Genomic DNA, 27,283 nt, shown 5'->3' on the forward strand with positions numbered 1-27,283 from the left:
TGTTAAACGAAGAAGCGAGGGTTGATCAACGAGAAGAACTAAGGCTTTGAGACGAGAACACAGACATTAGGGTTTTTCAGGGAAGATTATTGTGGAGTTAATCAGTTTTGACGAAGGTTTTCTAGAGAATGTGTTTTTCTATTTCGAATAAAGGTTTTTAGGGTTCAGAAACGCTGCGTTTTGCTTCTGCAATATAGGGTTTGATTTGATTTTGGTCGGGTAGGTTAGTGGTTCGGTCTTTTGGTTTGAATAGGTTTTTAAATTATGCCAACTAAGCTTAACTCATTGAATTTTGCTGACTGGGCAACGATGTGGCATGTGAGCTGTCAATTTTTTCGGTTCGATTTGCAAATGGCTAAAAAAGGTTTACAATATCGCAAAAATGGCTAAAATAGACAATTTTAAAAGGTTTGGATATAACTGACACAAACTGAAAAGGTTTGGTATTTTATTAAGATTAATCCTTTTATTTTAAAAATCATTACATGGGTTCTTCTTATAATAGAAATGGAAGTGAAAAAAATATACATAGTTAGAATAAAAAAGTAAAGAAAAATATTCAAGCGTCAATAAATAAACATTATCCTCATCATTTAAAATTTTATAAGAAAATTAATATAATATTTTGTTTGAGTTTTCTTTTAACCGATATTTGCTTTTTTGTTTGAAAGTTTTTCTTTCTTTCGCCAGTTTATTTTATTATCATCTGATGTTAAAGTTTTAAAAAGAAAAATAAAATTTAATTTAAATAGATATTTAAATAATAAAAATAAGAATATTTGTCCTGGGTAGTTTAATAATATCATCCTATAAAATATAGCTATTAATTTAGATATATAAAGAATAACAAAAATTATATACTACAAGTACATATATTTTTATATGGGTAACTATATATCTTATATCCGGTTAAACTATCAAATAATTGAGTAAAATGATTTTTAATATAAAACTACTACAAAAGTATTAACATCGTTATATAAATATTAATTAAATTATAATAAATAAATATTAATGTGTTTTGCACCAATAAAATACAGTCAATTTTCTTTTCATATTTAATAAATTAATAAATTATTAATTAATGTTTTTGTGGATCTAATAATATTTTATTTACAAAGTTTATCTCCAATTATTTTCATTATAAAAATTCTTTAAATGTATATAATTAATTTAAATTAACGATAGTTTTAAATTTATTTTGTTATTAATTTTTAATTTATTTATTTTTGATAATCGGAGAGGAGCGCTTGTGACAGGATTTGAACCCACGACCTAACAATTTGCTGTTATAATTCAATAGAATATATTTTTATTGATATTATTTTTCTTAATGAAATATAAAACTCTTATTAAGGTATATTATTATATTTTAATAAATGATATAACTTTTAAAATAAACGTTGTGTAATAAAATAAAATTGAAATGTTTAATTTTTTTACTTCAAATAATATATTATTTTAATACTAATTATTTGATTAAAATTAAAAAGTCAAAGCAACGCTTGACCATTTTATTTTATTTAATTAAATTTATTTAGGTAAAGATGGTCTTAATCATAAGAACTCTTCAATGGATATGTGTATATTCGTGGTGAAAGGCATTATAAAAACGTTGAATAGAGTGCATATGCTTACTAATCAAGATTTTGGTCATGTTATTGAAATTAATAATCAAATGCCAAAAGTTATAATTGTTGGAAATTTTATGGAGGACAAAAAAATATATATCTTGCTTTGCATAATACTTTATTGTAATCCGATCAAATACTTTTTAATTTTATAATAGAATAAAATATACTTACATATTATGAGACAAAAGTTTATAAATTAGTAATAATCATTAAAGATGTGATATAGTAATAAAAGATTATTAGGAAAAATGGGCAATAAATATTACTTTATCAGTATAATATCCAATTCCATTGTATTAATGTGTTTTTTTATAATTTTTTTTGATGTTTTACATACACTTTTATATTATATAATGAAAACCCGCAGCGTAGCGCGGGTGTTATGCTAGTTATACATGAAACCTAAAGAAAAAACGACATCAAGGACAAACGGCACAAAAATGAAAGCAAAATGGATATGGTGCACACTTAAGATGATAGTGTATATATTTTATTTTGAATTTTATAAAAAAATTGTTATATATAGATGAATTATGTGTATTTGTAATTTAAAGACATATAGTGTAATAAAATGAATTAAAACTTCATATATGCAAAATTTTAAAAATTAAAAATGATAAAGTGGGCTTATAACTTAATTTTTTTCTTCACAGTAAAATATAATTATTAACTTAGCTATATAAAGAGTAAAGAGGAAATTAGACGCTCCACTGTCACAACCCATTTTAATTTGAAAAATACAGTTTCCGTTTAGCGTGTTGAAAAATACTGTGTTTAATTGTTACATACGTTCTGCAGTTGCAAAATTATATTTTAAATCTTCTCCTCTTCTCGTAACATTCCAGATCTGATAATAACAAAACGAAACGGAGATGGACACGGAGACGGCGGACGTGGTTGAAGCGGCAGAGGAATCAAAACACAGCGAATTTGGCGGCGACGAAGATAGAGAAAAGGATTTGATTATGTAACATTTTTGCATTAACTTGACCTTATTGGAATTTTTTTTTTTTTTGAACTTTTGTCCAATAAAAAAGGTCAAATTAATGCTATGGGGTACAATTGAAACGAAAAAAATACAAATTAGGGTATAATTATTGACCAATTTTCAACGTCAGGATAGAATTGAAAAAAAAAAGTTAAAAGGTCGGGGTTTTTTAAGGGATTAGGCTTATTTTTTATTTTTATTTTTATCGGAGAAAACAAACTTGTTGACCCGTTCGTCTTTTCTGGTGAATAAATCTATATGGGTCTTTTCATCGGAGAACAACTTAGGGGGTTTACTGGCTATTAGGGAATTTTGTGATAGGGGTCTAAAGTCATATGCCATGTTTAATTAATAGCTAAAATATAGATATGCTAATTATTTTTAAATGAATTAATTTTCTATGTATTTTAATATCAATTAAACAACATTTCAATATATTCTAATCCGTCAATTTGGGATCCAATTCGGAATTTTTCTTGTGAGGTGTTGAGAAGGAATCGGATAATATAAAATTAATTAAATCATTTGCGATATCAATAAAGTATTATTTATAAATACATTATGAGCAAATTATTTAGATACTTCTCACATGTACCATAATTTAGAATTTCAAACTTGAAGACGAATAGATCGTCGTGAAATGGCGGCAGGTTTGGGGGTGATGGGCAGTGGGTGGTCGCATGTGTGAAGGCGGCGGAAATATGTGGAGTGGAGGAGGCCGAAGTGGGTGGCAGCGGAGGTGAGGGATGGTAGAATATTAGGATTCTTTAATTTTTAATTTTTTAAATTATTTTGGTTTTTCTATTTTTTCGTTTTTTTAATAACGTGTCAGATGACATGGAGCTGATTGTGCGTCTGTTTTTTAAATGTCACTTCAACATTATTGTTCCTTATAAAAATACACATATCATTGAGTATTTGCATATTTACCTAAATAATAAAAAAAAGGCTTAATTCCTTTCAAAACCCCCGCCTTTCACTTTTTTTCGTTTATACTCTAACCTTGTAAAAACACTATATGTACCCAATTTTGGATTTTTATAATTCATCTCTACCCAAAATCATTAATTTGTACTCTTTTTATTTGAAAAAGAGTTTAAAACAATCATTTATTTTTAACCTATATACTAATTAGATATTAATGCTATTAATAGCACAAAAATGCCATCTTCTTTAAAAAAAATTAAAAATAATAATATTTTTTTTAATTTTTTTTTTTTAAATATTTCTGAAACCGTTGCCGCTCTTTTTCATCGGAGAAGAAGCGATGAGAAGTAGCGGCGGTCGCTCCTTCTCCAAAAGTGGAGAAGGAGGAGCAGCTCCTTCTCCGAATCGGAGAAGGAGCGAGCCTTTTTGGAGAAGGAGCAGCTGCTCCTTCTCTAAATTGGGAAAGGAGCAGCGACGGTTCCATGTTGGTTCCAGATTTTTTTTTTAATTCTTTTTAATTTATTTTATTATTTTATAAAATTAACAAATTAATTAATTATTAGGATATATTTGATTATTTTTTTTAAGTTTAAGAACTTGTTTGTATTTTTTTAAAAAAAATATGATATAAACTCTTTTCCAAATGAAATGAGTACAACTTAATGTTCCGTACAAAAAAAGAAGGGCTAACGTTTCGTACAAAAAAATGTTTTATTTCCCTTTAACTCCGAGGCTGCAAAGATTGTACGCTTCCAAAGCCACAACTAAACATATAACATGGCACGCTGAACATGAAATGGAAGACGAGAAGATGTGTCATCCTTCTAACTCTCCGGCTTGGAAACGGTTCAGTGAGTTGCATACAGATTTTGCTGATGAAACAAGAAATATCAGGCTAGGATTATGTACTGACGAGTTTCAACCATTTGGTAGTTTTAGGAAAAATTATTCTTCCTGGCCAGTTATTGTGACGCCGTATAATCTGCCTCCTGGCATGTGCATGAAGGATGATTTCTTATTATTTTTTTTTATTTCTTATTATTTTTTTTTAAATGTTTCCAAAACCGCCGCCGCTCTTTTTCATCGGAGAAGGAGCGGCAAAAGTGGAGAAGGAGGAGCAGCTCCTTCTCCAATTTGGAGGAGGAACAGCTCCTTCTCCAATTTGGAGAAGGAGCGAGCCTTTTTGGAGAAGGAGCAGCCGCTCCTTCTCCAAATTGGGAAAGGAGCAGCGACGGTTCCTCATTGGTTCCAGATTTTTTTTATTTTTTTTTAATTTTTTTTATTATTTTATAAAATTAAAAAATTAATTAATTATTAGGATATATTTGATTATTTTTTAAGTTTAAGAACTTGTTTGTATTTTTAAAATAAAAAAAATATGATATAAATTCTTTTCCAAATGAAATGAGTACAACTTAATACTTTTGGGTAGGGATGAAACATAAAAATCCGAAATTGGGTACAACTGGTGTTTTTACAAGATCAAGGTATAATCGAAAAAAAAGTGTATGGTGGGTTTTTTTTTAAGAAATTAAGCCATTAAAAAATTACAAAATACTATCTCAATAATAATATATTATCCATGCTTAGGAAATAAAGTTGCATCAAACCATGTCTAATTTGATGTAGCAAGATAACCTAATCCATGTAGGACTTATTTGCCAGCTGAATGAACAAATTCTGTGGAGCACAAGAAATCTAAGGCTTCATATACTGTTTTAAATATAACAATCCAAGTATCAAAGATACGAGCCGAGCAATAATCATAGTCTAAAACATAAATAGTTAATATAGATAATAAGTTCAAATCGGATAAAGTTAATAACTTCCACAAAGTCTTGCAAAATGTAGAACTATGATATGCCATCTTAATACACATCACAAATATGGAAGTCATAGATGGTCATCAGCAAAAGTATATATACAACCTAAATAGAAATCTGTCTGACGTCCATAATTCATAAGCATCTTTCGTCATATTGATGAATACAGTTAAGTTTGGATAGCTGCCAAGAAATCAAAAACGTAAATTATACTATCGACAGAATAACAAACAATAGTCTCTGTTATTAAGATTTAATTTAAAGTATGTAAAATTGAATATTATTAAAGTAATGCAACGCTAGCAAACAACAGATAACCGTAGACTAGATATTTCCTAATTCTGTTGGAAGAGGAGCAAGGGATAATAGAAAAATATAATGATAGAGCTTAAATATGAAAACATAAAATAGCTTAAGAGTCTCAAAAAACTAACTATGGTTTGCATAGTCGTCTATCCCCAAGGTTACGAGCAACGGATAAATCCAATTGATTATTCATATCTAAAAGCTACGAGAAGAAGTCAAGTGACGGATTACTTGCACTAAGGCACAACAAAGTCGAGAGCTGAAACTAGACTTATGGATGCTGCGCGAATCAAGTATGAAACTATCGACAACATTAGAAGGACCATAAACCACAGGACTCTTCCACAGGCATGGAGTTATCAAATTAAATCCAGAAAAAGAAATACTTTATTTAGTACTGTCGGACTTGTTGATTTACACACAAAAATACTTGTCAATTATATGAAATTGACATCCTTTAGTAACGATAAAAGTTTCAAATGTTAGCATAATCAAGTTATGAAAACAAAATCCAGAGTTGTGTGTGTATAATCACAGGACATGAATTAATTTTAATACTGTCTAATGCATTCAATACAAGACATGCAATTTTTGTAAAGGAAGTTGCACAGAGCAATAATTAACAGCTTTCTCACAAGAGGATCATATAGAAAATATTAGTACCTGTACTATCTCTACTTGGTTTAAGATTGAATGAATCGACTTCAATCTCGCCATCAGCCAAATTGTTATAGATCTTCGATTGATAAGTGTCCACCTTTCCAGTAGTCTTGTTTCTAGCTGTAAAGGTTACCCAATAATAAGTAAATCCTGTCCAATTTGCCTTGATTACGTCCACAAATTCCAAATTTGCACCCTGCGTGAAAAAAATAAACGATTTGTTGGATAAATAAAACATCCATCATGCAGTGACATGAATTTGAAATAAAAGTGCACATGGACTGCGAATTCCCCCTTAATTGTAACCTCCTAATACTGACCTCCTCGTTCTCTAGCTCAATTGCTACAGTGACAGCCTCAATGCAGTCCGTGGTACGAGCATCTTCCAAATCTTTCACATCAAGCTCGGCTCTACCACCAATATAATTCTTTGTGGGAGCTTTTCCGATATCAAAACCCTGAATAAACACAAACAACGAAGTCAGCATGGAGAATTCTAACCTAAACAATCACATATATTAATTAAAAAAATAGCGCTATTAATGCTTACATCAGACTCTTCCAGAATTCTCCGATACTCCTGCATTTCCCTTTCTTCTTCCTCGGTATCTTCAGAAGCAGCATCATCTTCGCGGACTTTAGAAGCAGCAGCATCTTCGCCGCCTTCAGAAGCAGCAGCATCACCATCGCTCGTCTTTCTTCTCCTCGTCAGTATCAGAACTATCGTCCAAAGCAGCCTTTCGCTCTTGTCTAATTTGATGTAGCAAGATAACCTAATCCATGTAGGACTTATTTGCCAGCTGAATGAACAAATTCTGTGGAGCACAAGAAGTCTAAGGCTTCATATACTGTTTTAAATATAACAATCCAAGTATCAAAGATCTGAGCCGAGCAATAATCATCGTCTTAAACATAAATATTTAATATAGATAATAAGTTCAAATCGGATAAAGTTAATAACTTCCACAAAGTCTTGCAAAATGTAGAACTATGATATGCCATCTTAATACACATCATAAATAAACTCCTATGGAAGTCATAGATTTAGTCATCAGGAAAAGTATATATACAGCCTAAATAGAAATCAGAAATCTGTCTGACATGTCCATAATTCATAAGCATCTTCTGTCATCTTGATGAATAGAATTAAGCTTGGATAGCTGCCAAGAAATCAAAAACGTAAATTATACTATCGACAGAATAACAAACAATAGTCTCTGTTATTTAAATTTAATTTAAAGCATTTAAAATTGAATATTATTAATGCAACACTAGCAAGGAACAGATAACCGTAGATTAGCTATTTTCCTAGTTCTGTTGGAAGAGGAGAAAGGGATAATAAAAAAAATATAATGATAGAGCTTAAATATGAAAACAGAAAATAGCTCAAGACTATAAAAAAAAAATAACTATGATTTGCATAGTCCTCTATCCCCAAGGTCAAGTGACAGCTTACTTGCACCAAGGCACCACAAAGTTAGAGAGCTGAAACTAGACTTACGGATGGGTGGTCTATTCCACAGAATTCAAGTAGGAAACTATAGTATCAACAGCATTAGAAGGACCATAGACCACAGGACTCTTCAACAGGCATGGAGTAATCAAATTAAATCCAGAAAAACAAATACTTTATAGAGTACTATTGGACTTGTTGATTTTCACACAGAAATACAGGCCAATTATATGAAATTGACATTCTTTAATAACAATAAAAGTTTCATATGTTAGCATAATCAAGTTATGAAAACAAAATCCAGAGTTGCGTGAGTATAATCACAGGACATGAATTAATTTTAGTACTGTCTAATGCATTCAATACAAGACATGCAATTTTTGAAAAAGAACTTGCACCAAGCAATAATTGAGAGCTTTCTCATAAGAGGATATAAAAAAATGACCATACAGAAAATATTAGTACCTGTACTATCTCCACTTGGTTTAAGATTGAATGAATCGACTTCAATCTCGCCAGCAGCCAAATTGTTAAAGATCTTCGATTGATAAGTGTCCACCTTTCCTGTAGTCTTGTTTTTAGCTGTAAAGGTTACCCAATAATAAGTAAATCCTGTCCAATTTGCCTTGATTACCTCCACAAATTCTAAATTTGCACCCTGCGTGACAAAAATAAACCATTTGTTGGATAAAACACTCATCAAACAGTGACGGAAATTTGAAATACAAATGCAATTGATGTTAGTACTGACCTCCACCTCGTTCTCTAGCTCAATTGCTAGAGTGACAGCCTCAATGCAGTCCGTGGTACGAGCATCTTCTAAATCTTTCACATCAAGCACCTCTGTACCACCAATATGATGCGCAGTGAGAGCTTTTCCAATATTGAAACCCTGAATAAACACAATCAACCAAATAAGCATGGAGAATATTCTAACCTAAACACAATCACACAAAATGTACTAGCATATTGATTATGAAAAATAGCGCTATTAATGCTTACATCAGACTCCGCCACAATTCTCAAGTACTCCTGCATTTCCCTTTTTTCTTCATCGGTGCCCTCAAAAGCAGCATAATCTTTGCCGCCTTCAGAAGCAGCAGCGTCCTCGCGGCCTTCAGACGCAGCAGCATCTTCGCCGCCTTCAGAAGCAGCAGCATCACCATCGCTCTTGTCCTCCTTCTCTTCGTCAGTATCAGAACTGTCGTGAAAAGCAGCCTTTCGCTTCAGCGACGGTGATTCGTAAACGGCAAGGCCTTCATTATCAACAGCAATGTATGACTTCATCAACTCCGACATGATTTGCTAGAAACCCTAGAAAATACTACAATTTGGGGATTTTGAGTTTGTGCCTTGTTTTAGACGTGGCGTTTTATCTTTATATCTAGGCCTAATGTCTTAAAAAAACCCCGACCTTTTAGCCCCTTTTCAATCATACCCTGACGTTGAAAATTTGTCAATTTTACCCTATTTTGCATTTTTGTGTTTCAATTGTACCCTGAAAAATTAAATTAATGTCTTTTGCGTTTGGAAATTTGCTTAAAACATTCTCCATGTCTAGCATATATTGATTGTATATTTTTAAAATTTATTTAAATTTAGTTAAATTAATTAAGAATTTAAATTAGTGTTAATTTGATTATGGTTTTTAGTTAGTTTTTAAAAATAAAGGACTTATTTGTACTTTTTTGAATAAAAAAGAATTTAATTTCATGTTTAGACTTAATTAATTGAATGATTTCATCATTTAAGTAAAAAAAATAACAAAAATTAAAATATTGGGGTACAATTGAAAACGGAAAATTCAAAAGTGGGTAAAATTGACAAATTTTCAACGTCAGGGTGGAATTGAAAAAAAGTTTAAAGGTGAGGGGTTTTTGAGTGATTAGGCCTTATATCTATTACTCCCAACATATTAATTAATTTAAAATACATTTGGAAAAAGGAGAAGTCTAAAATGACTTAATTACCCCGTCTCTAAATTACCTCCCACCATATCAATTAATTTTAAATTAATCATAAAAAATAGGCTAATAGGCTGAAAAATATCTAACCTTTGTTTTTGTTTTCAATTCCACCCCGACATTGAATTTTTTCAATTTTACCCTACTTCGCATTTTTTATTTTCAATTGCATCCTGAAATAAAAAAAAATTATTTTTATTATTATAAGGATTAAAATATATAAGTAATTATATTTAAGGACCATTTCATACTTTTTTTCATGTCGACAAGTTTAAACAAATGTCAAATAAATAAAATTTTAATTATAATTAATTATTAATTTTCAATACATTTCACTCCGCTTTCATCTACCAATGTGTAGATTTTAGAGAGCTCTGACTTCTAATTTCTCTTCAGTTATAGTAGAAGAGTTATTTCATTTCTATTGTGTTCAATGACTACCTTAAGTTGGAACATCCGTGGGCTACGTAACCCACGTTCAATTCATGTCCTCAAGGACATTGTCGCTGCCAAAAAAACCAGATTTTGTGTTTTTGATGGAAGTAATGGTACGACGCGACAGAGTTCTACAAGTTTGCAGAACACTTGGTTTTGATGGTTGTTTTGTTGTAGACTGTAAAGGGCATGGAGGTGGCTTGGCAATGTAATGGAAGAATAAAAATACAGCCAATCTTCTTAGCTTCTCCAACAATCACATTGATATTCAGATTACCATTGAGGGTATGCGAAGTTGGCGATTAACTGGCTTCTATGGGCATCTTGAGAGAAGTAACAGACAAGAATCTTGGCAGCTTCTTCGAACCTTAAGCTCCAAATCCACCCTTCCTTAGTGTTATATTGGTGACTTTAACGATCTTTTAGCTTCGCATGAAAAGCAAGGTCTTCATATTCACCCAAGTTGGCTTATGGATGGTTTCAGATCTGCACTAGATGACAGTGGCCTCCAAGAAATAAGCATGGTAGGATATCAATTCACCTGGGAGAGGAGACGAGGCTTTGATGACTGAATTGTGGAAAAATTAGATAGGGGCTTAGCCAATTCTAGTTGGTCCTCTCTGTTTGTTTCCGCTAGAGTTTATAATTTGGTTGCTCCTGTGTCTGATCACAGCCCTATTCTACTTAATCTGCATATGGACATTCATTTACCTCGAGTTCCTCATAAATTCAAATTTGAAAATGCATGGCTTCATGACAAGGGTTGTACCGATATTGTTAATAAAAGTTGGAACTACTTACCTAATTCTGAACTCACTGATCGCATCAAATTTTGTGGTCAAGAATTAATGACTTGGGGTAGCAGAATTAGACGGGATTTCAAACAACAAATTACTGATTGTAAGAATGAAATGTTTCGTCTACGTGGTCGTCGTGACTGTTTCTCCGTTGCAAGGTACGCTCAAGTCAAAGATACCTACAATCAAACCTCTTTTTTTTAAAGGGTTGTGGATATTTCATTAGCTAATCAGGAGGTATATCTACTACTAACAAATGATGTTCCGGTTGTATAGGAGGATTGGTTGTATAGGAGGATTGTCAAACCATTTAGGATTATTAACTAAACGTTTGTGCTTAGCGATCCAATGTTGGTTTTGAATTCTTCTAATAACATAGAAATTTAAAGAGACGAGATTTTGTCAAATTTTAAAGGAATGAGCGAATACGCCATTTTTAGGGAAAATATACATATATGTCCCTAATTTTTATCTCAATATTTTATTGTTTAACTAAGTCACAACAGCAAAATTGATCACTTATCCTAAAACCTTACATGAGGTATCTAGCTATACATCTTAAGCAGTAGTGCAAAGTGCCTATGTTTATATCATATGCTTCTTCTCTCGTTGCAACGACACCTGATTTAACCGGAAACCATTTTCTTCGCTAAGTTCACAATACAACACACCCTTGCCTTGATCCTTTGATGGTTCTATTTGTTTCTTTCTCGATGAGTTTGGCACCGGCACTTCGATCTTGACAAAGCCATCAACTCTTACCTTGCATAACAAAAGCCGAAACTCAATTAAGTAGATTACATGACTAAATTTATCTTGAATATATGGAGGACGTTTCTTCAAGTAGAACGAACTTAGACTCATGATTTCCCTGATATCTTTTCGTAATGAAAATGAGAAATGTCAAATTCTTATGATTTTTGTGTATTTTACCTACATTAGTTTTGTAACATCAATTGCTTGTCCATCAGTTTTGCTATAAGGTCATCTTTGGCCTGTATCTCCATAGAGTCTCGAACAAGTCGATTCACAAAATCTACATCATCGAACATTAACCTCATGTCCTTGTTGTAAATACTAAACTCTAAACTATAAACCTTAAATTCTAAACTCTATAAATTTATTTGTTTATAATTACTAATAATGCATATTATATAAGAATTTATATTAAGCGGTAAGAAATTATTGGAATATTATTAATTTTATTTTCTTAATTGATATATCATAAATAGTTAATATAAACAGGTCTGAAGATGTCTTGGAGCAACATTTGAAAACTGAACATTCTTTCGAAAATAAGACATTCCTTTTGAAAATTGGTAATAATAATAAAATTAATTGATTGGCATCAGTATACTTTAAAAATTATTAAATTAAAATATTGTATTACAATTGTAGTCACGTGTCACGGTGTTAGATATAAAAAATTCATATGTATTAGACAGAAGTTACAAAAAAATCTTCGACTTTTTCTCAAAAATACATATTAACCCTTTTATTATTTTTAGACACAATTAAGCACTCATATTTTTAAAATTGACAACTAAACCCTCGTTGTTTTAAAATCGAACAAATAAACTCTTTTATTTTACTTTTAGGACACTTACCCCCTCAAATTTTCGGTAAATATTTTAAATATTAAAATTATTTTTGAACTTTTTTTATATGATTATGAGAGACATGTCAGCCATTAAAGAGTGTTTCTTGTTTCAAAAAAAGAGTGTTTCTAATGGTATTGGACGAAAGGGTTATTTTGTTCTATTTGAAAATAAAAAGGGCTTAATTATATCCAAAAAAATAAAAGCACTGATCTGTATTTTTGTAAAAACTATAAGGTGTTTTTTGCACCCTTTACCTATCTATTAACTGACAAAACAATCAGTTTTCCCTTACTATAAGAGCATCTGATTTTAAAAAAGATCAGGTGTGACAGTGCACAAATACTCTCGTGTGAATTGAGTTTTGAATTCGTTTTTTCTAGGGTTTCTAGCAACTCAATCATGGCTAACCAAAGCCATATCGAGTCAGCTCCGATGAATTCGAACATTGCCGGTGATAATGACGGCAATGCGGATGGCCATGCCGTAAAGGAAACATCCTCGCATAAGCGAAAGGCTGATTTTGACGACAACTCTGTTTCCGACGACGAGGAGGAGAGCGGTGACGATTCTGATTGTGATGAGGTATCAGATAATAAAGGCAGAGAAGAAGAAGAAATTGCATATGACGGGGAAGAGGATGATGGTTATGAAGGCAGCGAACAGCAGGAAAAGGACTATCAGGAGTATTTGAAAATTGTCAAGGACTCTGAAGTAAGCTATAATTTCTCAATATCTTTTATTTTTTTCGAATAGATTTTATGGATGCTTAATTCGTTGTTTATGTTTTAATTGGTTGTTTGTGTTTATTTAGGGTTTTGAAATCGGAAGGTTTCAGAGGGAATTATTTTGGTATTAAGAACTTAGTCAATCTAAATGATCCTGAAGATATTTACACCAAGCAATGCATTGAGGCTGTTCATTCTGTAATTAAGCAACAGAACGATGAGAAGGTCAGAATTAAGACTAGTAATTCTTTTTCCTTTAGCATTTGCTCCTACTTCAGTTTTCGTTTGTTATAACCTATCCCCATATGCATCTTCATGATTAGTAGCTAACATTTGTTGTTGTCGCGTTAATTATGAAGGGTGCGAATTTGGCATTCGTGGAGCTGACTAGCGCAAATTGGACATCATTTGCTCTTTATTATGCAACCTTTAAAGCTAGAAACAAGACTACTAATGAGGTGAATACTTATCAAACAAAGGTCTTTCGCTGTTTAATTGATGGCGAGACTGAAATTGATTTGTTCAGGCTTAAACCAATTCGAGATAGTACAGGTACTAATATTTTTGTTTCTATGATCATGAGAAACCTCTTAATTTTTGCTTACATTTTCTTTCCGAACTTCTATACTCTGGCTGTCAAAGGCTCTATAATTGTTTAGTCATATTTGGTTGTTTGTTTTAGGTGGAAAACTAGACAACTCAATGTCCTCATGTCTAAGTTTGTAGGCATTTGCTGTTGTTGTTGTTTGGTGCAATTTCTCTTACAAATATTGCTTGTCTTGACCGTTCTAGAATGGATTCATGTCTTGATATTATACTCCTGCAACATTGGCTTTCTGTATAATTTATTTCATAAAGCAATTATGCTAAATTGTGAAACTTTCATGTCAATTTATATATTTCAGAAGTATTCTGTGTGAAAGATCAATACTTTTTCCATGTTTTTCCTTTCACTTCTCTTATTTCCGCTATAATGTTTCCACGATTTTATTCAGAAATAAGTCTCTTGCTGAGCTAATCCGATAAAGTGGATTTGATTTGATTTCACCTTGCCTGTGAAGAGTCATGTATGGTCCTTCTATGATGTTGAAAGTTTTATACTGGAAATCTGTGGAATAGACCACCCGGCCTTCCTAAGTCTAGTTTCAGCTTTTGTGCGGCCTTTGTGCAAGTAATCCGTCACTTGATTTTTCCTTGTAGCATTAGATATCAATAATCAAGTGGATTTGTCTGTTGGGCAAAGAGGATTATGGAAATTATATTTCATTATTTTATTTCGATAGTCTAAAATAAAAGATATCATTATTTGTTTATATTATCCCTTTCTTCTTTTCCAACAGCATTAGGAAAATAGCTATTCTTTGTTAAATTCAAAAAGCATAGAGACTATTTCTGTTGATAGTATAATTTACTCATTTGTTGTATTGGCAGCTATCCAAGCTTAATTGTAGCTGCAAGATGGCATATGATGCTTATTGATGGTGGAGATCTCCGACAGATTCTTATTTCCGGCGTTGTAAATAGGTAGGTAGTATGAAATGTTTTGGCTGGGACCATATGTGTGGTTCTCGTAGGAGTTTATTTGTGATATGTGTAGTTCTACATTTTGGAATCATGAACTTATTATCTACTGTACACTAAGAATTTGTCTTTAGATGATGATCATTGCTCGGCTCTTATCTTTGATGCTTAGATCCTCGTATTTAAAATTCATACTACATCCCAACGGTTAAACCACCGTCCTAGTTTTAATCAAAATAGCATTCTTTTCTTCAGTTGCCTACTTTTTTTTCTTATTCTATATCAGACTGTTTGTTAAGTTCTCTGCATGGTAGGGAGAATTTGCTCAAGAATTGCTCCACATGGTATTGCTTAGAGCATTAGGGGAGTGAATGCGTAAAGCGTAATACCTGGGTTGTTTATAGAGTTTATTACTTTTTCATAATTTATTCTTGTTAAAAACCTATAAAAAATTACGCTTTAAACTAGGAGTCTTTCAAACTAAATTTTTTAAAATGTTTTTTTTTATATTAACTTTTATTTTTTACATTCTCTTTTACTTTTGGGATTATCCTAAAATTACCTTACTTTTAGAAAGTAATTGCTCGTATTGAGTTAAGAATTGCTAATTACATTTAATATCCAATTTCATTAAATATTTACAAAAGATGCATTTTTTAACCAGCGTCTATTTACCAAAAATTATCATAAATATATCATAAATACACTATAAATATACCATAATTACACTACAAATACACTATAAAAGCACAAACAAACAAAAAGCACCAGAAAGGATATTTTTGAAATTAAAAAGACAATTTGAAAAGTAAAAAAAGATGTGTACCGCTGCAATTATTTTTCTAAAGTAGGATATTTTGAGAATTATCTCTTTATTTTTATATTGTTTTGCTCGTTATATTTTTGCGCTTATTACTTATCTTTTTATTTATTTTTGATTTTTTGAAATTTTATTCAGGTAGATATTGACAGATACAAACTTTCTTTTAATAAGGATCCAAATTAAAAATATAAAAAGTAAACATGATTTATTTTAAAATTAAATTTATATAAACTAATAATTATTTATTTTTAAAAATAATTAAACTAATATAGATATATCGTAATGGTATAATTTTTATAATGTAAATCGAGTAATGATATGGCCTAATGGCAAAAAAAACCCAAACCTTTACGACTTGTTGCAATTATATCCAAACCTTTTAATTTTTGCAATAATATCCAAATTGCATTATTTTGTTGCAATAATATCCAAATTGTATTTTTTGTAGCAATAATAGTCAAATTGATGGCTAGACTTGTTGTTTTTAATTAAGATATTAAGCTATTATTATGTTTTGATGTATAATAATATAGTAAAAGTCCTAAAAAATGACAGAAAACTCAAAAAAATTCACATAAAAAGTGCAATTTGGATATTATTGCAACAAAATAATGCAATTTGGATATCATTGCAAAAATTAAAAGGTTTGGATATAATTGCAACAAATCGTAAAGGTTTGAGTTTTTTTTGCCATTAAGCCTAATGATATTCATCAAACTAAGATATAAACAAATTACATATGTAAGTTCCATGTATTCTTTGAAAAACATTATGTTAGTGAAGTTGGAATGAACCTTTTAATAAATAATCACATCTTTCAAATCATGTTGATTATGTATCACCGAATACACTTTTTAAATCTCCTTTAATATTTATACAATCAAATCATATTTAAATGAAAAAAATGTACAAAAAAATATACAATGTTAAAACAAGTGTTGTTTTTGTTTATATATCTTTATATTGTTTCATATATAAAATTTAAAAATTATACTTTTATTTAAAAAAAATTGAGTTTTATTTTTTGTAAAATATAACAAACAATTAATTTCTATTTATTTGTTTTTTTATTTGAAATTACAGAATCTTTCAGTAATTGTACATTGTAAAATTTATTAAAAAGATTATTTACAAATATTAAATGTATAAATATATTATGTGGTGATTTCTTTTATTTTGTTAAAATATAACTTTGATTAGATGAAACGAGTATTGGAAAGTTATGTATGCAAGCATCCCCACTCCCATGTTTAGCTTAATGCACAGATTGACCTTTGAATTTATACCATTTTATCTATCTAACTCATAAATTTAATATTTCACCTATCTAACTCATAAATTTAATATTTCACCTATCGAACTTCTGAATTTATTAATCCGATTTGACACCTAAACTTGATATATATATGTAAATGTTAAATTTTTCCGTGTCCGTCTGTCACTTGGAATATTTTAAAAGAAATTGTGTATAGAGGGCTTCAATGTTTATATATTTATCAAGTTCAGGGGTCAAATCGGATTATTTAATAAATTCAGAGGTTCGATAAGTGAGACATTAAAATTAGGAATTAAATGAGTAAAAAGGTACAAATTCAAGAATCAACCTATGTATTCAGCCCTCAAGTTTTGCTCAATTCTAGCAGGCAACAAATAGAACGAAAAAAATGTGAAGGGCTGAATTTTTCATTCTACTTTTGAAAGGAATTTTTTTTTAAAGAAAATTAAGAGAGCGAGAGCGCTTGTAGAAGAATTTGAACCCACAATCTAGACAGTTTACCGTCTAGTGCTTATAACATTTGAATTACAACTCGTTGGTTTGGAAGGAAGTTTTAACAACTAATTATTATATATGACTCCTGACTTTTGCCTTCTTTATAATAAATTTTAAAAGTCAGTCAGTAAATCTCATGTCCTCCATTTTACATTAACACTGTTAAAAATTATTGAGGTGGCACTTAAAAAATAGACACAATAATCCCACGTGATAAAAAAACTGTAAAAATATAAAAAAATTAAAATACTCTTAAAAATTAAAATGAAAAGATTATAATATTTTACTCATCCCTCATCTTCAGTACCGCCACCCACCCTTGCCTCTTCCATTCCACTTGTTGTCGCCACCTTTGCACTTGCGGCCACCCAGTCCCATAACCCCAATCTTGTCGCCGCTCCCTTGAGGACGTCTATAAGGGAGGAAAACTTTTTGTTCATTCTTTGAGGATAAACTGTGAGTAGAGATAGCAATTCGTGTCACCGTATTATAAACATGTTGTATATTCATTTAAAAATAGATAATTTTTTTCAATCCGTTTAACTAATTGTGTTAAAATGTCAAATCCGAACCCGGCCTGTTTATTAAATGGGTTAACACATGTTGAACTGTTTAAACCGTTTATCAAAACAGGTCATAACAGGTCGCATGTTTAGATTGTTTAACACATTTATTAATAACCCACCTAACACATTTAACATATTTTTTAATTAAATAAGTATAATTAAACCCCAAAACCCCAAAATAACCATAAATCTCAATATAACAACCAACAATTAATAAATGGTTAATTACATATAAAATTATGACCTTTGCACCAAATTTCAAAAATAACATGACCTTTAAAACGTGTCAATTACATGCACCATCTTTTATTTTTATTTTTTTAAATAATATCGGCAATTTTTAGTGCCATTTTTTACTGACGTGACATGACACATGGCAGACAAAGTCAGCAAAATTTCACCGAAAAAATATACCGTGATGAAATTAAAAAAAATAAAAAGTGGTATCTGTGATTGACACGTTTTAAAGGTCATGTTATTTTTGAAACTTGGTGTAAAGGTCATGATTTTATATGTACTTAACGCATTAATAAATGATATGCATTATATGAATATATTTGGTCACATATGATAATTTAAATTATTATTATAATTAATTGATCAATTTAAACATGTCTCAACGTGTCTTAGATGAGTTAGGCATGTTTATCCAGTTTAACCCGCTATTTAACTGTGTCATAAACGGGTTGATCCGTTTATGACCCAAATCCATATAAACTCAAACCGAACCCATTTAACTTCGTGCCGTGTCATGTTAACGGATAATGTAGAAAATTGTCAGCCCTAACTGTGATGTTCGTCCTCTCAAAAGAGACGAAAGAGCTGTAGTCAAAGTGGGTATGGAGGCAGCGTGAGTATCGATAAGGGGCAACATGGCCCAAGTTGGTGTGGGATCTTTTAAATTTTATTTAATTTTTTAATTAAATTTCAATTTTTGTAGTTTTACTTTTAAAGGTATTTTGAAATTTGAAGAATTTTGAATGATACTTTTCGAACAATGTACCGTTCAAACGGACATTGTTCGTCGTATCGACGGCTATAGCATGTTGCAGATGCTAGAGATTGCTGATGTAGTTGTGCGGTAAGCGGCATGCATGGTAACGACGATTGTTGTTAAAGGGTGAAACTTAATTAGGTTTTCATGGTTAATTTTGGTTAATTAGTATAATTAAAGTTAATTAGAATTATATTTTTATAAGACATTAGCCCATTTAAAATTCAGGGTATATGGTTTAATAATAGACGTTTTTAATCTTTCCCTACAAATATTAATTATCTCCTCGTGGTACATTTAGAAACTTTAAAAACAGTATAATTATGCTCCTTTATAAAGCGGAGTGTTTGAAAGAGGGGTATAACGCAATAAAAGGAAAAGATCGAAAGGCAGTTGGGACGGCGGCGGTGTTAGAGAGAAAAAATTAGGGCTTTTTCAAATTGATCAAGAAATCATTGTTTGGAGATGAAATTGAAGTTAAGTAAGGGTTTCTGAAGACATCAGCAAATTGAATTTGGTTTTATAAAAGCTTTGGAGCAGAAGTTGAAGTTGCAAGCATGGAAACTTATGAGGCGGGGAATTGAATTTCACTTGAATTTTGCAAAGATGGGCTGACTTCTTCCATTTTTGTTGTTTTGTGGTTCTCATCTTTTTCTAATTGTTCTTTTTAGCTTCTTACAAGTTATAGTTTCTTAGTACCAGAATTGACTAATCAAATTGTTGAAATTGGGCGTCCTTTTTGGGTCTCCATTTTGACACTATCAGTACTTTTGTTAGTGCTTATCCCTCTTTCGGCAGTGCAGTTGTGGATCCTTCTTTCATATCTTCTACTGTTGCTGCTGCATCTGATATGGCCATGGGGTTTTTTGCGGTTCATACTCAGCATGAGAAGCGTAAGCGAGCTATGGTTTCAAATATCTATGAGGTTGAAGCTTCAGTCTCGGTTAGTTATATGTCCGAGGAGGAAACTTCATTACTCATTTTGGTGTCATCTGATATGGTGGAGGTAGCCAGCCCCTACTGGCTCCAGACGGGTCCATGAAAATTCTATTTTGGAATTGTCAGGGTATCGGGACGACTCTGACAAAGAAACAGCTGCTTTGGCTCGTCAAGTCCCACGGTCCAGATGTTTTTTGTGTTTCAGAAACTAAGACGCACTCTGAAGCTACTATAAAATATGTTGCTAAGCTGGGGTTTCATAATCTGTTTCGAGTGGAACCGATAGGTACTGCAGGAGGGTTTTTATTATTCTGGCATGACCATGTAAAGCTAAGTATTCAGTCCTACTCCTCCTTTATGGTTGTTTGTACAGTGAATGACTCTACTACTAGTATGTTTGATGTAATTTTTTGCCATTTGCATAGTTCCCCTAGGGAATTAGGTCAGCAACTTGAAACTTTGTTATCTTTTAACAGGTTGTTAATGCCTTCTTATGCAATCATGGGGGATTTTAATGCAATTCTCCATCCTTCTGAAAAGGAGGGTGGTGTTCCTTATTTGGCTCGTTCTTTTACCTTATTTTCTCGCTTTGTTAATACCCTTTCAGTTCATGATTTAGGCTATGTTGGTTTTCCTTTCACTTGGACAAATAAACGCAAATATCCTTTTCTGGTGAGAGAACGTTTAGATCGAGTTTTAACATCGGATACTTGGTTCAACAATTTTCCGACTGCTTCAGTATATCATCTTTCACCTATTGGATCTGATCATACACCTTTACTATTATCTACTTGTCCTCAATCAATCATTAGACCACGGCGGTTTTTTTTCGATCAACGATGGGGCTCTCTGGATAATGTACGAGCTATTATTTCCGCTGTTTGGGACACTACAGTTTCAGGTACTCTAATGTTTCAAGTATTTACCAAGCTTAAATGTACTCGTAGGCAATTGGTTTCTTGGCGTTCTACAAATCAAACTAATTCACAGAAACGTATTGCTTACTTCCGGGATCAAATTGAGCTGGCTCATCAACAAATTGCTGCTAATATTCAATGGCCATTCATAAAAAGTTTGGAGAGTCAGCTGCTTCATGCTCAACTTCAGGAAGAGGCCTACTGGGCACAAAAATCTCGTATTAGTTGGCTCCAATATGGTGATAAAAATACTACTTTTTTTCATGAACATACAAAGTCTCGCAATCAAAGGAACAATATCTCTGCTCTTCAAGATCATACAGGTAGATGGCTCACTCATGAAGTTGATATTGCAGCTCTTATTCATTCTTACTTTGAGGAACTTTATTTATCATCTCAGCCATCCAATATTTCAGAGGTACTTGATCTTTTTCCTACCCAAGTTACTACTTCTATGAATGATTCATTAATAGCTCCAGTCACTTGTGAAGAAATTAAACAGGCTGTCTTTGATATTCATCCATCTAAAGCACCGGGGTCCGATGGTTTCACAGCTTATTTTTTCCATCAGTATTGGGATATGATAGGATTGTCTGTTACTTTGGCAGTTCAAGATTTTTTTAGGTCAGGCAAGTTATTGAAAGGGTTTAATCACACTCTTATTTCTCTTATTCCTAAGATTGCCTCACCTGTTCAAGTTTCAGATCTTCGACCTATTAGTCTTTGTACTATATTTTATAAGATCATTTCAAAAGTTTTGACTTCTAGGTTGCAGAAAATTCTACCCATTCTTGTTCCTGATACGCAAAATGCTTTTATTAAGGGTCGAGCTATCTCGGATAATATTTTGATTGTACATGAACTGTTTCATTTTATGAAAAATCAAAAAACACAGCGACATCCGTACATGGCTTTGAAACTTGATATCAGTAAGGCTTACAACCGCTTGGAATGGCCTTATTTGCATACTATTTTACAGTGCTGGGGTTTTCATAGTATTTTCATTCATTGGATAATGGAGTGTGTTACGACAGTGTCATATTCGTTCCAACTTAATGGGTCAGTCCATGGTTATATTATACCAAGTCGTGGTTTGCGTCAGGGCGATCCTTTATCTCCGTTACTGTTTGTCTTAGCTTCACAGGGACTATCTTTTATGATCAATAAATCAGTTCAGCTTCATCTCCTCCAAGGTTTAAAGATTAATCAGCATTGTCCTTCCATTTCACATTTATTTTTCGCTGATGATGCAATTCTTTTTGCGCCTGCTTCAATATATTCAGCCATAACAATTTTACAACTTCTGAATGACTATGCTTCTGCTAGTGGGCAGCTTATCAATTATGATAAATCATCGGTTTATTTTGGAGGTAATGTTTCTGCGACTCTTTCATCGGCTATACTATCTAGCTTGCATATGACTCTGATGGATCCTTGTAAACATTATTTAGGACTGCCTGCAGTTTTATTAGGTACTAAGACAGAGTCATTTGTTTATATCTTATCAAAAATTAAGAGCAAGCTAATTGGATGGAAAGAGCAATTTTTAAGTTTAAGTGGAAAGGAGATCTTATTGAAAGCAGTGATTTTTGCCATTCCGATATATACTATGATGTGTTTCCGTTTGCCTATCTCTCTCTGTAAGCAGATTAATCGGTTGGCAGCTAATTTCTGGTGGAGTTTTCATAATCATGAGCCTAAACTTCATTGGCTTTCCTGGGATACACTTTGTCTTAGTAAATGGAGTGGGGGAATGGGTTTTAAAGATGTTATTCAGTTTAACCAATCACTTCTGGCGAAACAAATGTGGCGAGTTATTCAAGATCAGGAATCTCTCTTATTTAAACTACTCAAAGGTCGTTATTTTGCTCAGTCACATTTTCTGCAGGCAACAGCAGGTCGTAATCCATCTTGGGGTTGGCGAAGCTTGTCATTTGGGTTTTCTTTGCTTAAGAAAGGACTCCTTTGGCAAGTTAATTCAGGTAACCAGACATTTACACTTCGGTCTCCTTGGGTAGCTAGTGCTCCTTTGTTTATTCCTCAGCTACGCACGGATATTCAGGTAGATAGTGTTCCTTTATATGTTTCTGGATTACTTTCTGCTTCTGCATCAGATTGGAATACTCCTCTTATTAAAAGTTTGTTTATCACTGAACATGCTGATTGTATTCTATCCCTTCCTGTTCCTCTTTTTCAACAACGGGATAGGTTAGTTTGGCTTCATACGAGATCAGGTATATACTCAGCAAAATCAGGTTACTTTCAGGCAACAATCGACAAACCAGTTTCTTTAGCCATTCAACAACTCACATTTACAAAGTCTGACTGGCAAGCTCTATGGTTTCTTCCTATTGCTCCTCGAATTAAAACTTTTTTATGGCGTGCTATTCATGGAGCAATTCCAACAGGTGCTGCATTAACCCGAAGACATTGTCCTGTTTCCTTAGTGTGTGTTCATTGTGGAGATGAGGAATCGTTAACACATATGTTGTTTTTCTGCCCTTTTGTGCAAAGAGTTTGGTTCGTTTCTCCTTTAAACTTGTTAGCTGTGAATCTACCAACTCTTCCTTTTCCTCAACTTTGGAAACATATTATGCAGGAACTTGCTATTTTGGATAATACACATTATGCATTGGGCTTATGTTCTTATATTTGCTGGTCTCTATGGAAATGTCGTAATCTGCTCCTATTTGATCATGTGGCTCACGGTGAGCAGGAGGTTGTCTCTTTGGCTATTTCTGCATTTGAAGAGTTTTGTTCTTTGCCACCAACTAATCCTACTTCGTTATCAGTAAGCAGCTCAGATTCTATTCAGGTCAGTTGGATTGCTCCACCGTTGGGATTTATTAAGATTAACTTTGATGCTGCTACTTCCTCTTCGCATCATTGCGGTTTCATTGCAGCGGTGGCTAGGGATTCTTCTGGATGTGTTGTTAATAGGTTTCATGCTTGTTACCGACATATTTGGGACCCAGGAATTTTGGAATTCTTAGCATTACGTGAATCACTTAGCTGGGCGATTTCATGTGGTTGGTACCGAGTCATCTTTGAAGGAGACGCTCTTCAGGTTTCACAGGCTGCAAATTCGGGCACTGTTTCGGATTACAAGACTTGGGGAATCTGTCAAGATATTAGTCGACTCCGTCGCTCTTTTACTTCTTGTTCAATATGCTATGTCAACAGACGTTTCAATATGATGGCTCATGAGTTAGCTAGTTCAACAAAAAGTTTGTATTTGTCACATTTGTAACTGCAATGTTTCTATCAATATACTAAATTATTTGACAAAAAAAAAGAGGGGTATAATTGAGTATTTATTTTTAAAAAATAAAAAATAAAATTAAGTGTCTATTTTAGACAAATTTGTTACTAGGGGCAAAATATCCGTTTCCCTTTATAAAAAGGAAACACAGGGTGTAAGATAGTATAAATATAGTCTCGTGTTACTTTCCTTTTGAAAATCACCCCCAAATTGAAATTTAGGGTTTGTAGCAATTCAATCATGTCTAACTTAGACTGCGTGGAGTCGGTGCCGATAAAGCTAAACGCTGCTGTTGACGATGAAAGGAATGTGCGTGGCCTGTCGGACTACGAATTACCCTCGCAGACGCCAACACGAATAGTTTTGGTGAAGAGAAAGGCTGGTTTTGACGACAACTCTGTTTCCGACGACGAGGAGGAGAGCGGTGATGATTCTGATTGTGATGAGGTCTCAGATAATAAAGTCAGAGAAGAAGAAAAAATTGTATATGCGGAGGAGGAGGAGGATGATGGTTATGAAGGCAGCGAACAGCAGGAAAAGGACTTTGAGGATTATGTGAAAATTGTGAAGGAGTCTGAAGTAAGCTATTATTTCCTTCTACATGTATTCTCACATGCTAATAGATTTTGTGTGATTGTGTTTAGGTTAGAATTATGAATGCTTAATTCGTTGCTTATGCTTATGCTTATGCAGGGTTTTGAAATCGGAAAAGGTTACAGAGGGTTTATTATTGGTGTTAAAGCCTCGGTCAATCTGAAGGATCCTGAGGATATTTATACCAAGAACTGCATTGAGGCTGTTCATTCTGCAGTCAAGCAACAGAACGATGAGAAGGTCAGAATTCAGATTAGTAATTCTTTTTCGTATGTTTGCTTGTAGTAAGGATATTTTAATTTCAAATTCATGTCACTGCATGATGGATGTTTTATCTAACTATCGCCTTTTGTTGTCACTTAAATCATGCAGGGTGCAAATTTGGAATTCATGGAGGTGACTAGCGCAAATTGGACTTCATTTGCTCTTTATTATGCAACCTTTAAAGCTAGAAACAAGACTACTAATGAGGTGAACACTTATCAAACAAAGGTCTTTCGCTGTTTGATTGATGGCGAGACTGAAATTGATTTGTTCAGGCTTAAACCAATTCGAGATAGTACAGGTACTAACATTTTTGTTTCTATGATCATGAGAAAGCTCTTATTTTTGCTTACGTTTTCTTTCCGAAATTCTATACTCTGGCTATCAAAGGCTCTATAAGTGTTTAGTCATATTTTGTTTTTTGTTTTTGGTGGAAAACTAGACAACTCAATGTCTTCATGTCTAAGTTTGTAGTGCGTGCATTTGCTGTTGTTGTTGTTTGGTGCAAGTTCTCTTACAAAAATTGCTTGTCTTGACCGTTCTAGAATGGATTCATGTCTTGAATCTGGATATTATACTCCTGCAATACTGGCTTTGTGTATCATTTATTTCATAACGCAATTATGCTAAATTGTGAAACTTTCATGTCAATTTATATATTTGAGAAGTATTCTGCGTGAAAGAATAATACTTCTTCCATGTTTTTCCTTTCACTTCTCTTATTTCCGCTTTAATGTTTCCACGATTTTATTCAGAAATGAGTGTCTTGCTGAGCTAATCCGATAAAGTGGATTTGATTTGATTTCACCTTACCTATGAAGAGTCATGTATGGTCCTTCTATGATGTTGAAAGTTTTATACTGGAAATCTGTGAAAGACCACCCGGCCTTCCTAAGTCTAGTTTCAACTTTTGTGCGGCCTTTGTGCAAGTAATCTGTCACTTGATTTTTCCTTGTAGCATTAGATATCAATAATCAATTGGATTTGTCTGTTGGGCAAAGAGGATTATGATAATTGTATTTTATTATTTCAGTAGTCTAAAATAAAACATATCATTATTTGTTTATATTATCACTTTCTTCTTTTCCAACAGCATTAGGAAAATAGCTATTCTTTGGTAAATTCAAAAAACATAGAGACTATTTCTGTTGATAGTATAATTTACTCATTTGTTGTACTGGCAGCTATCCAAGCTTAATTGTAGCTGCAAGATGGCATAAGATGCTTATTGACCGTGGAGATCTCCGACAGATTCTTAATTTCGGTGTTGTAAATAGGTAGGTAGCATGAAAACTTTTGGCTGGGACCATATGATATGTGTGGTTCTCATAGGAGTTTATTTGTGATATGTTTAGTTCTACAAAACACATTTTGTTAGCTTTTATATAAAATTTTAACCGGTGGAGAAAAAATAACCATATGTTTAACAGTACAGGGTTGGCGGCTATAAGAGAGAAGGGTAAAGTGAAAACAATGTAATATATGTCACCTTGCTTCAATGGTCCATATCATCCTTGCTATGATCAATGGTTAAATTAGTGGTTATAATAGCTTCACTTATAAAACAAGTCGACTGGTATTTTTGGTTCAGTAGTAAAAAAAGAGTCGAAAGATATTATGTACAAGTTTTTTTCTAATGAATATTATGTACAAGTTTAATGTTACTTATATTAAAATAATTTTATTATACCTATTTAAATGACTTTATTAGTCATTCTTACTCATACATGGCATAGTTTAATTTTAAATTTTTAAAAAGATATATCTATGCTAAAATATTTACTTAGATAAAAATTTACTTTTTATTTAGATCTATTTTTTTCTTTGAAATTGAATGATTTGATATGAATTGAAAAAATAATATTATTGTGCCATTGTGATTTAGTTATTTAATAAAAAAATCAATAAGTTTATTTTTATAAATTTTGGTGAATTAATAGAATAAATAGGCATAATTAACTACATATATGGTAGAAAATGACATTTTATCTCTAAGATAAATCAGACTATTACTATATATACATGTTAAATATTTCATGAATTATTTTGCATTTAGCAATTATAAACATTACTATATAACTTACTATTTAGATAGCATTTATATTTTAATTTTTTGTTAAATTAAAGCGAGGGTCGTTTTACTAGTATACTATAAAAGCACAAAAAAAAAACACCAGAAAGGATATTTTTGAAATTCAAAAGGCAATTTGAAAAGTAAAAAGAAGGATACCGATGCAATTATTTTTCAAAAATAGGATATTTTGAGAATTATCTCTTTATTTTTTATATTTTTTTGCTCATTATATTTTTACACTTATT

The 27,283-nt window shown here is 32.2% G+C and overlaps 4 protein-coding genes across 8 annotated transcripts; 2 read left to right on the plus strand and 2 right to left on the minus strand.

Moving 5' to 3' along the window:
- Positions 1-5,315: 5,315 nt before the first annotated feature.
- On the minus strand, positions 5,316-7,121 carry LOC126660128 (uncharacterized). Its single transcript, XM_050353472.2, has 4 exons — positions 6,889-7,121; positions 6,659-6,796; positions 6,342-6,534; positions 5,316-5,555 (listed from the first exon to the last, which is right to left on the minus strand). Exons 1-4 carry the CDS (start codon positions 6,922-6,924, stop codon positions 5,542-5,544), a joined length of 381 nt encoding a protein of 126 aa, XP_050209429.1. The 5' UTR covers positions 6,925-7,121; the 3' UTR covers positions 5,316-5,541.
- Positions 7,027-9,165, minus strand: LOC126660121 (uncharacterized). Of its 3 annotated transcripts, none has more exons than XM_050353463.2 (4): positions 8,794-9,164; positions 8,543-8,683; positions 8,257-8,449; positions 7,027-7,153 (listed from the first exon to the last, which is right to left on the minus strand). In XM_050353463.2, the coding sequence occupies exons 1-4, from the start codon at positions 9,088-9,090 to the stop codon at positions 7,128-7,130; spliced, it is 657 nt and encodes a 218-aa protein (XP_050209420.1). In that variant the 5' UTR covers positions 9,091-9,164; the 3' UTR covers positions 7,027-7,127. The 3 variants fall into 3 exon arrangements, with proteins under 3 accessions (XP_050209420.1, XP_050209419.1, XP_050209421.1); XM_050353462.2 differs by having other exon boundaries at positions 7,058-7,186; positions 8,794-9,165; XM_050353464.2 differs by lacking the exon at positions 7,027-7,153 and adding an exon at positions 7,234-7,498 and having other exon boundaries at positions 8,794-9,163.
- A 3,735-nt stretch (positions 9,166-12,900) lies between these two features.
- LOC126660129 (uncharacterized) lies at positions 12,901-14,992 on the plus strand. Its single transcript, XM_056104015.1, has 4 exons — positions 12,901-13,299; positions 13,400-13,538; positions 13,673-13,865; positions 14,745-14,992. Exons 1-2 carry the CDS (start codon positions 12,988-12,990, stop codon positions 13,442-13,444), a joined length of 357 nt encoding a protein of 118 aa, XP_055959990.1. The 5' UTR covers positions 12,901-12,987; the 3' UTR covers positions 13,445-13,538; positions 13,673-13,865; positions 14,745-14,992.
- Positions 14,993-24,249: 9,257 nt separating this feature from the next.
- Positions 24,250-26,690, plus strand: LOC126660123 (uncharacterized). 3 transcript variants are annotated; one of them, XR_007635224.2, is made up of 5 exons: positions 24,250-24,685; positions 24,800-24,940; positions 25,073-25,265; positions 26,149-26,241; positions 26,395-26,690. XR_007635224.2 is itself a non-coding variant. In XM_050353466.2 (4 exons), exons 1-4 carry the CDS (start codon positions 24,347-24,349, stop codon positions 26,160-26,162), a joined length of 687 nt encoding a protein of 228 aa, XP_050209423.1. In that variant the 5' UTR covers positions 24,250-24,346; the 3' UTR covers positions 26,163-26,690. The 3 variants fall into 3 exon arrangements, 1 of the variants encoding a protein (XP_050209423.1); XR_007635225.2 differs by having other exon boundaries at positions 26,400-26,690; XM_050353466.2 differs by having other exon boundaries at positions 26,149-26,690.
- The last annotated feature ends 593 nt before the right edge of the window (positions 26,691-27,283 follow it).

Source organism: Mercurialis annua, linkage group LG8 (genome assembly GCF_937616625.2).
Source record: "Mercurialis annua linkage group LG8, ddMerAnnu1.2, whole genome shotgun sequence".
NCBI lineage: Eukaryota > Viridiplantae > Streptophyta > Magnoliopsida > Malpighiales > Euphorbiaceae > Mercurialis > Mercurialis annua.

What these genes read in the sequence shown, in the direction of transcription:
- LOC126660128 (XM_050353472.2), bottom strand. Translation starts at nt 6,924, where the DNA reads ATGCAGGAGTATCGGAGAATTCTGGAAGAGTCTGAT. An exon ending in GAATTCTGGAAGAGTCTGAT is followed by an intron (nt 6,797 to 6,888) that starts GTAAGCATTAAT and finishes GTGTTTATTCAG; the next exon opens with GGTTTTGATATCGGAAAAGC. An exon ending in TTGAGCTAGAGAACGAGGAG is followed by an intron (nt 6,535 to 6,658) that starts GTCAGTATTAGG and finishes TTTTTCACGCAG; the next exon opens with GGTGCAAATTTGGAATTTGT.
- LOC126660121 (XM_050353462.2), bottom strand. Translation starts at nt 9,090, where the DNA reads ATGTCGGAGTTGATGAAGTCATACATTGCTGTTGATAATGAAGGCCTT. An exon ending in GAATTGTGGCGGAGTCTGAT is followed by an intron (nt 8,684 to 8,793) that starts GTAAGCATTAAT and finishes GTGTTTATTCAG; the next exon opens with GGTTTCAATATTGGAAAAGC. An exon ending in ACCAAGTGGAGATAGTACAG is followed by an intron (nt 7,187 to 8,256) that starts GTACTAATATTT and finishes TATTTAAAACAG; the next exon opens with TATATGAAGCCTTAGACTTC.
- LOC126660129 (XM_056104015.1), top strand. Translation starts at nt 12,988, where the DNA reads ATGGCTAACCAAAGCCATATCGAGTCAGCTCCGATGAATTCGAACATT. An exon ending in AAATTGTCAAGGACTCTGAA is followed by an intron (nt 13,300 to 13,399) that starts GTAAGCTATAAT and finishes GTGTTTATTTAG; the next exon opens with GGTTTTGAAATCGGAAGGTT.
- LOC126660123 (XM_050353466.2), top strand. Translation starts at nt 24,347, where the DNA reads ATGTCTAACTTAGACTGCGTGGAGTCGGTGCCGATAAAGCTAAACGCT. An exon ending in AAATTGTGAAGGAGTCTGAA is followed by an intron (nt 24,686 to 24,799) that starts GTAAGCTATTAT and finishes ATGCTTATGCAG; the next exon opens with GGTTTTGAAATCGGAAAAGG. An exon ending in AGCAACAGAACGATGAGAAG is followed by an intron (nt 24,941 to 25,072) that starts GTCAGAATTCAG and finishes TAAATCATGCAG; the next exon opens with GGTGCAAATTTGGAATTCAT.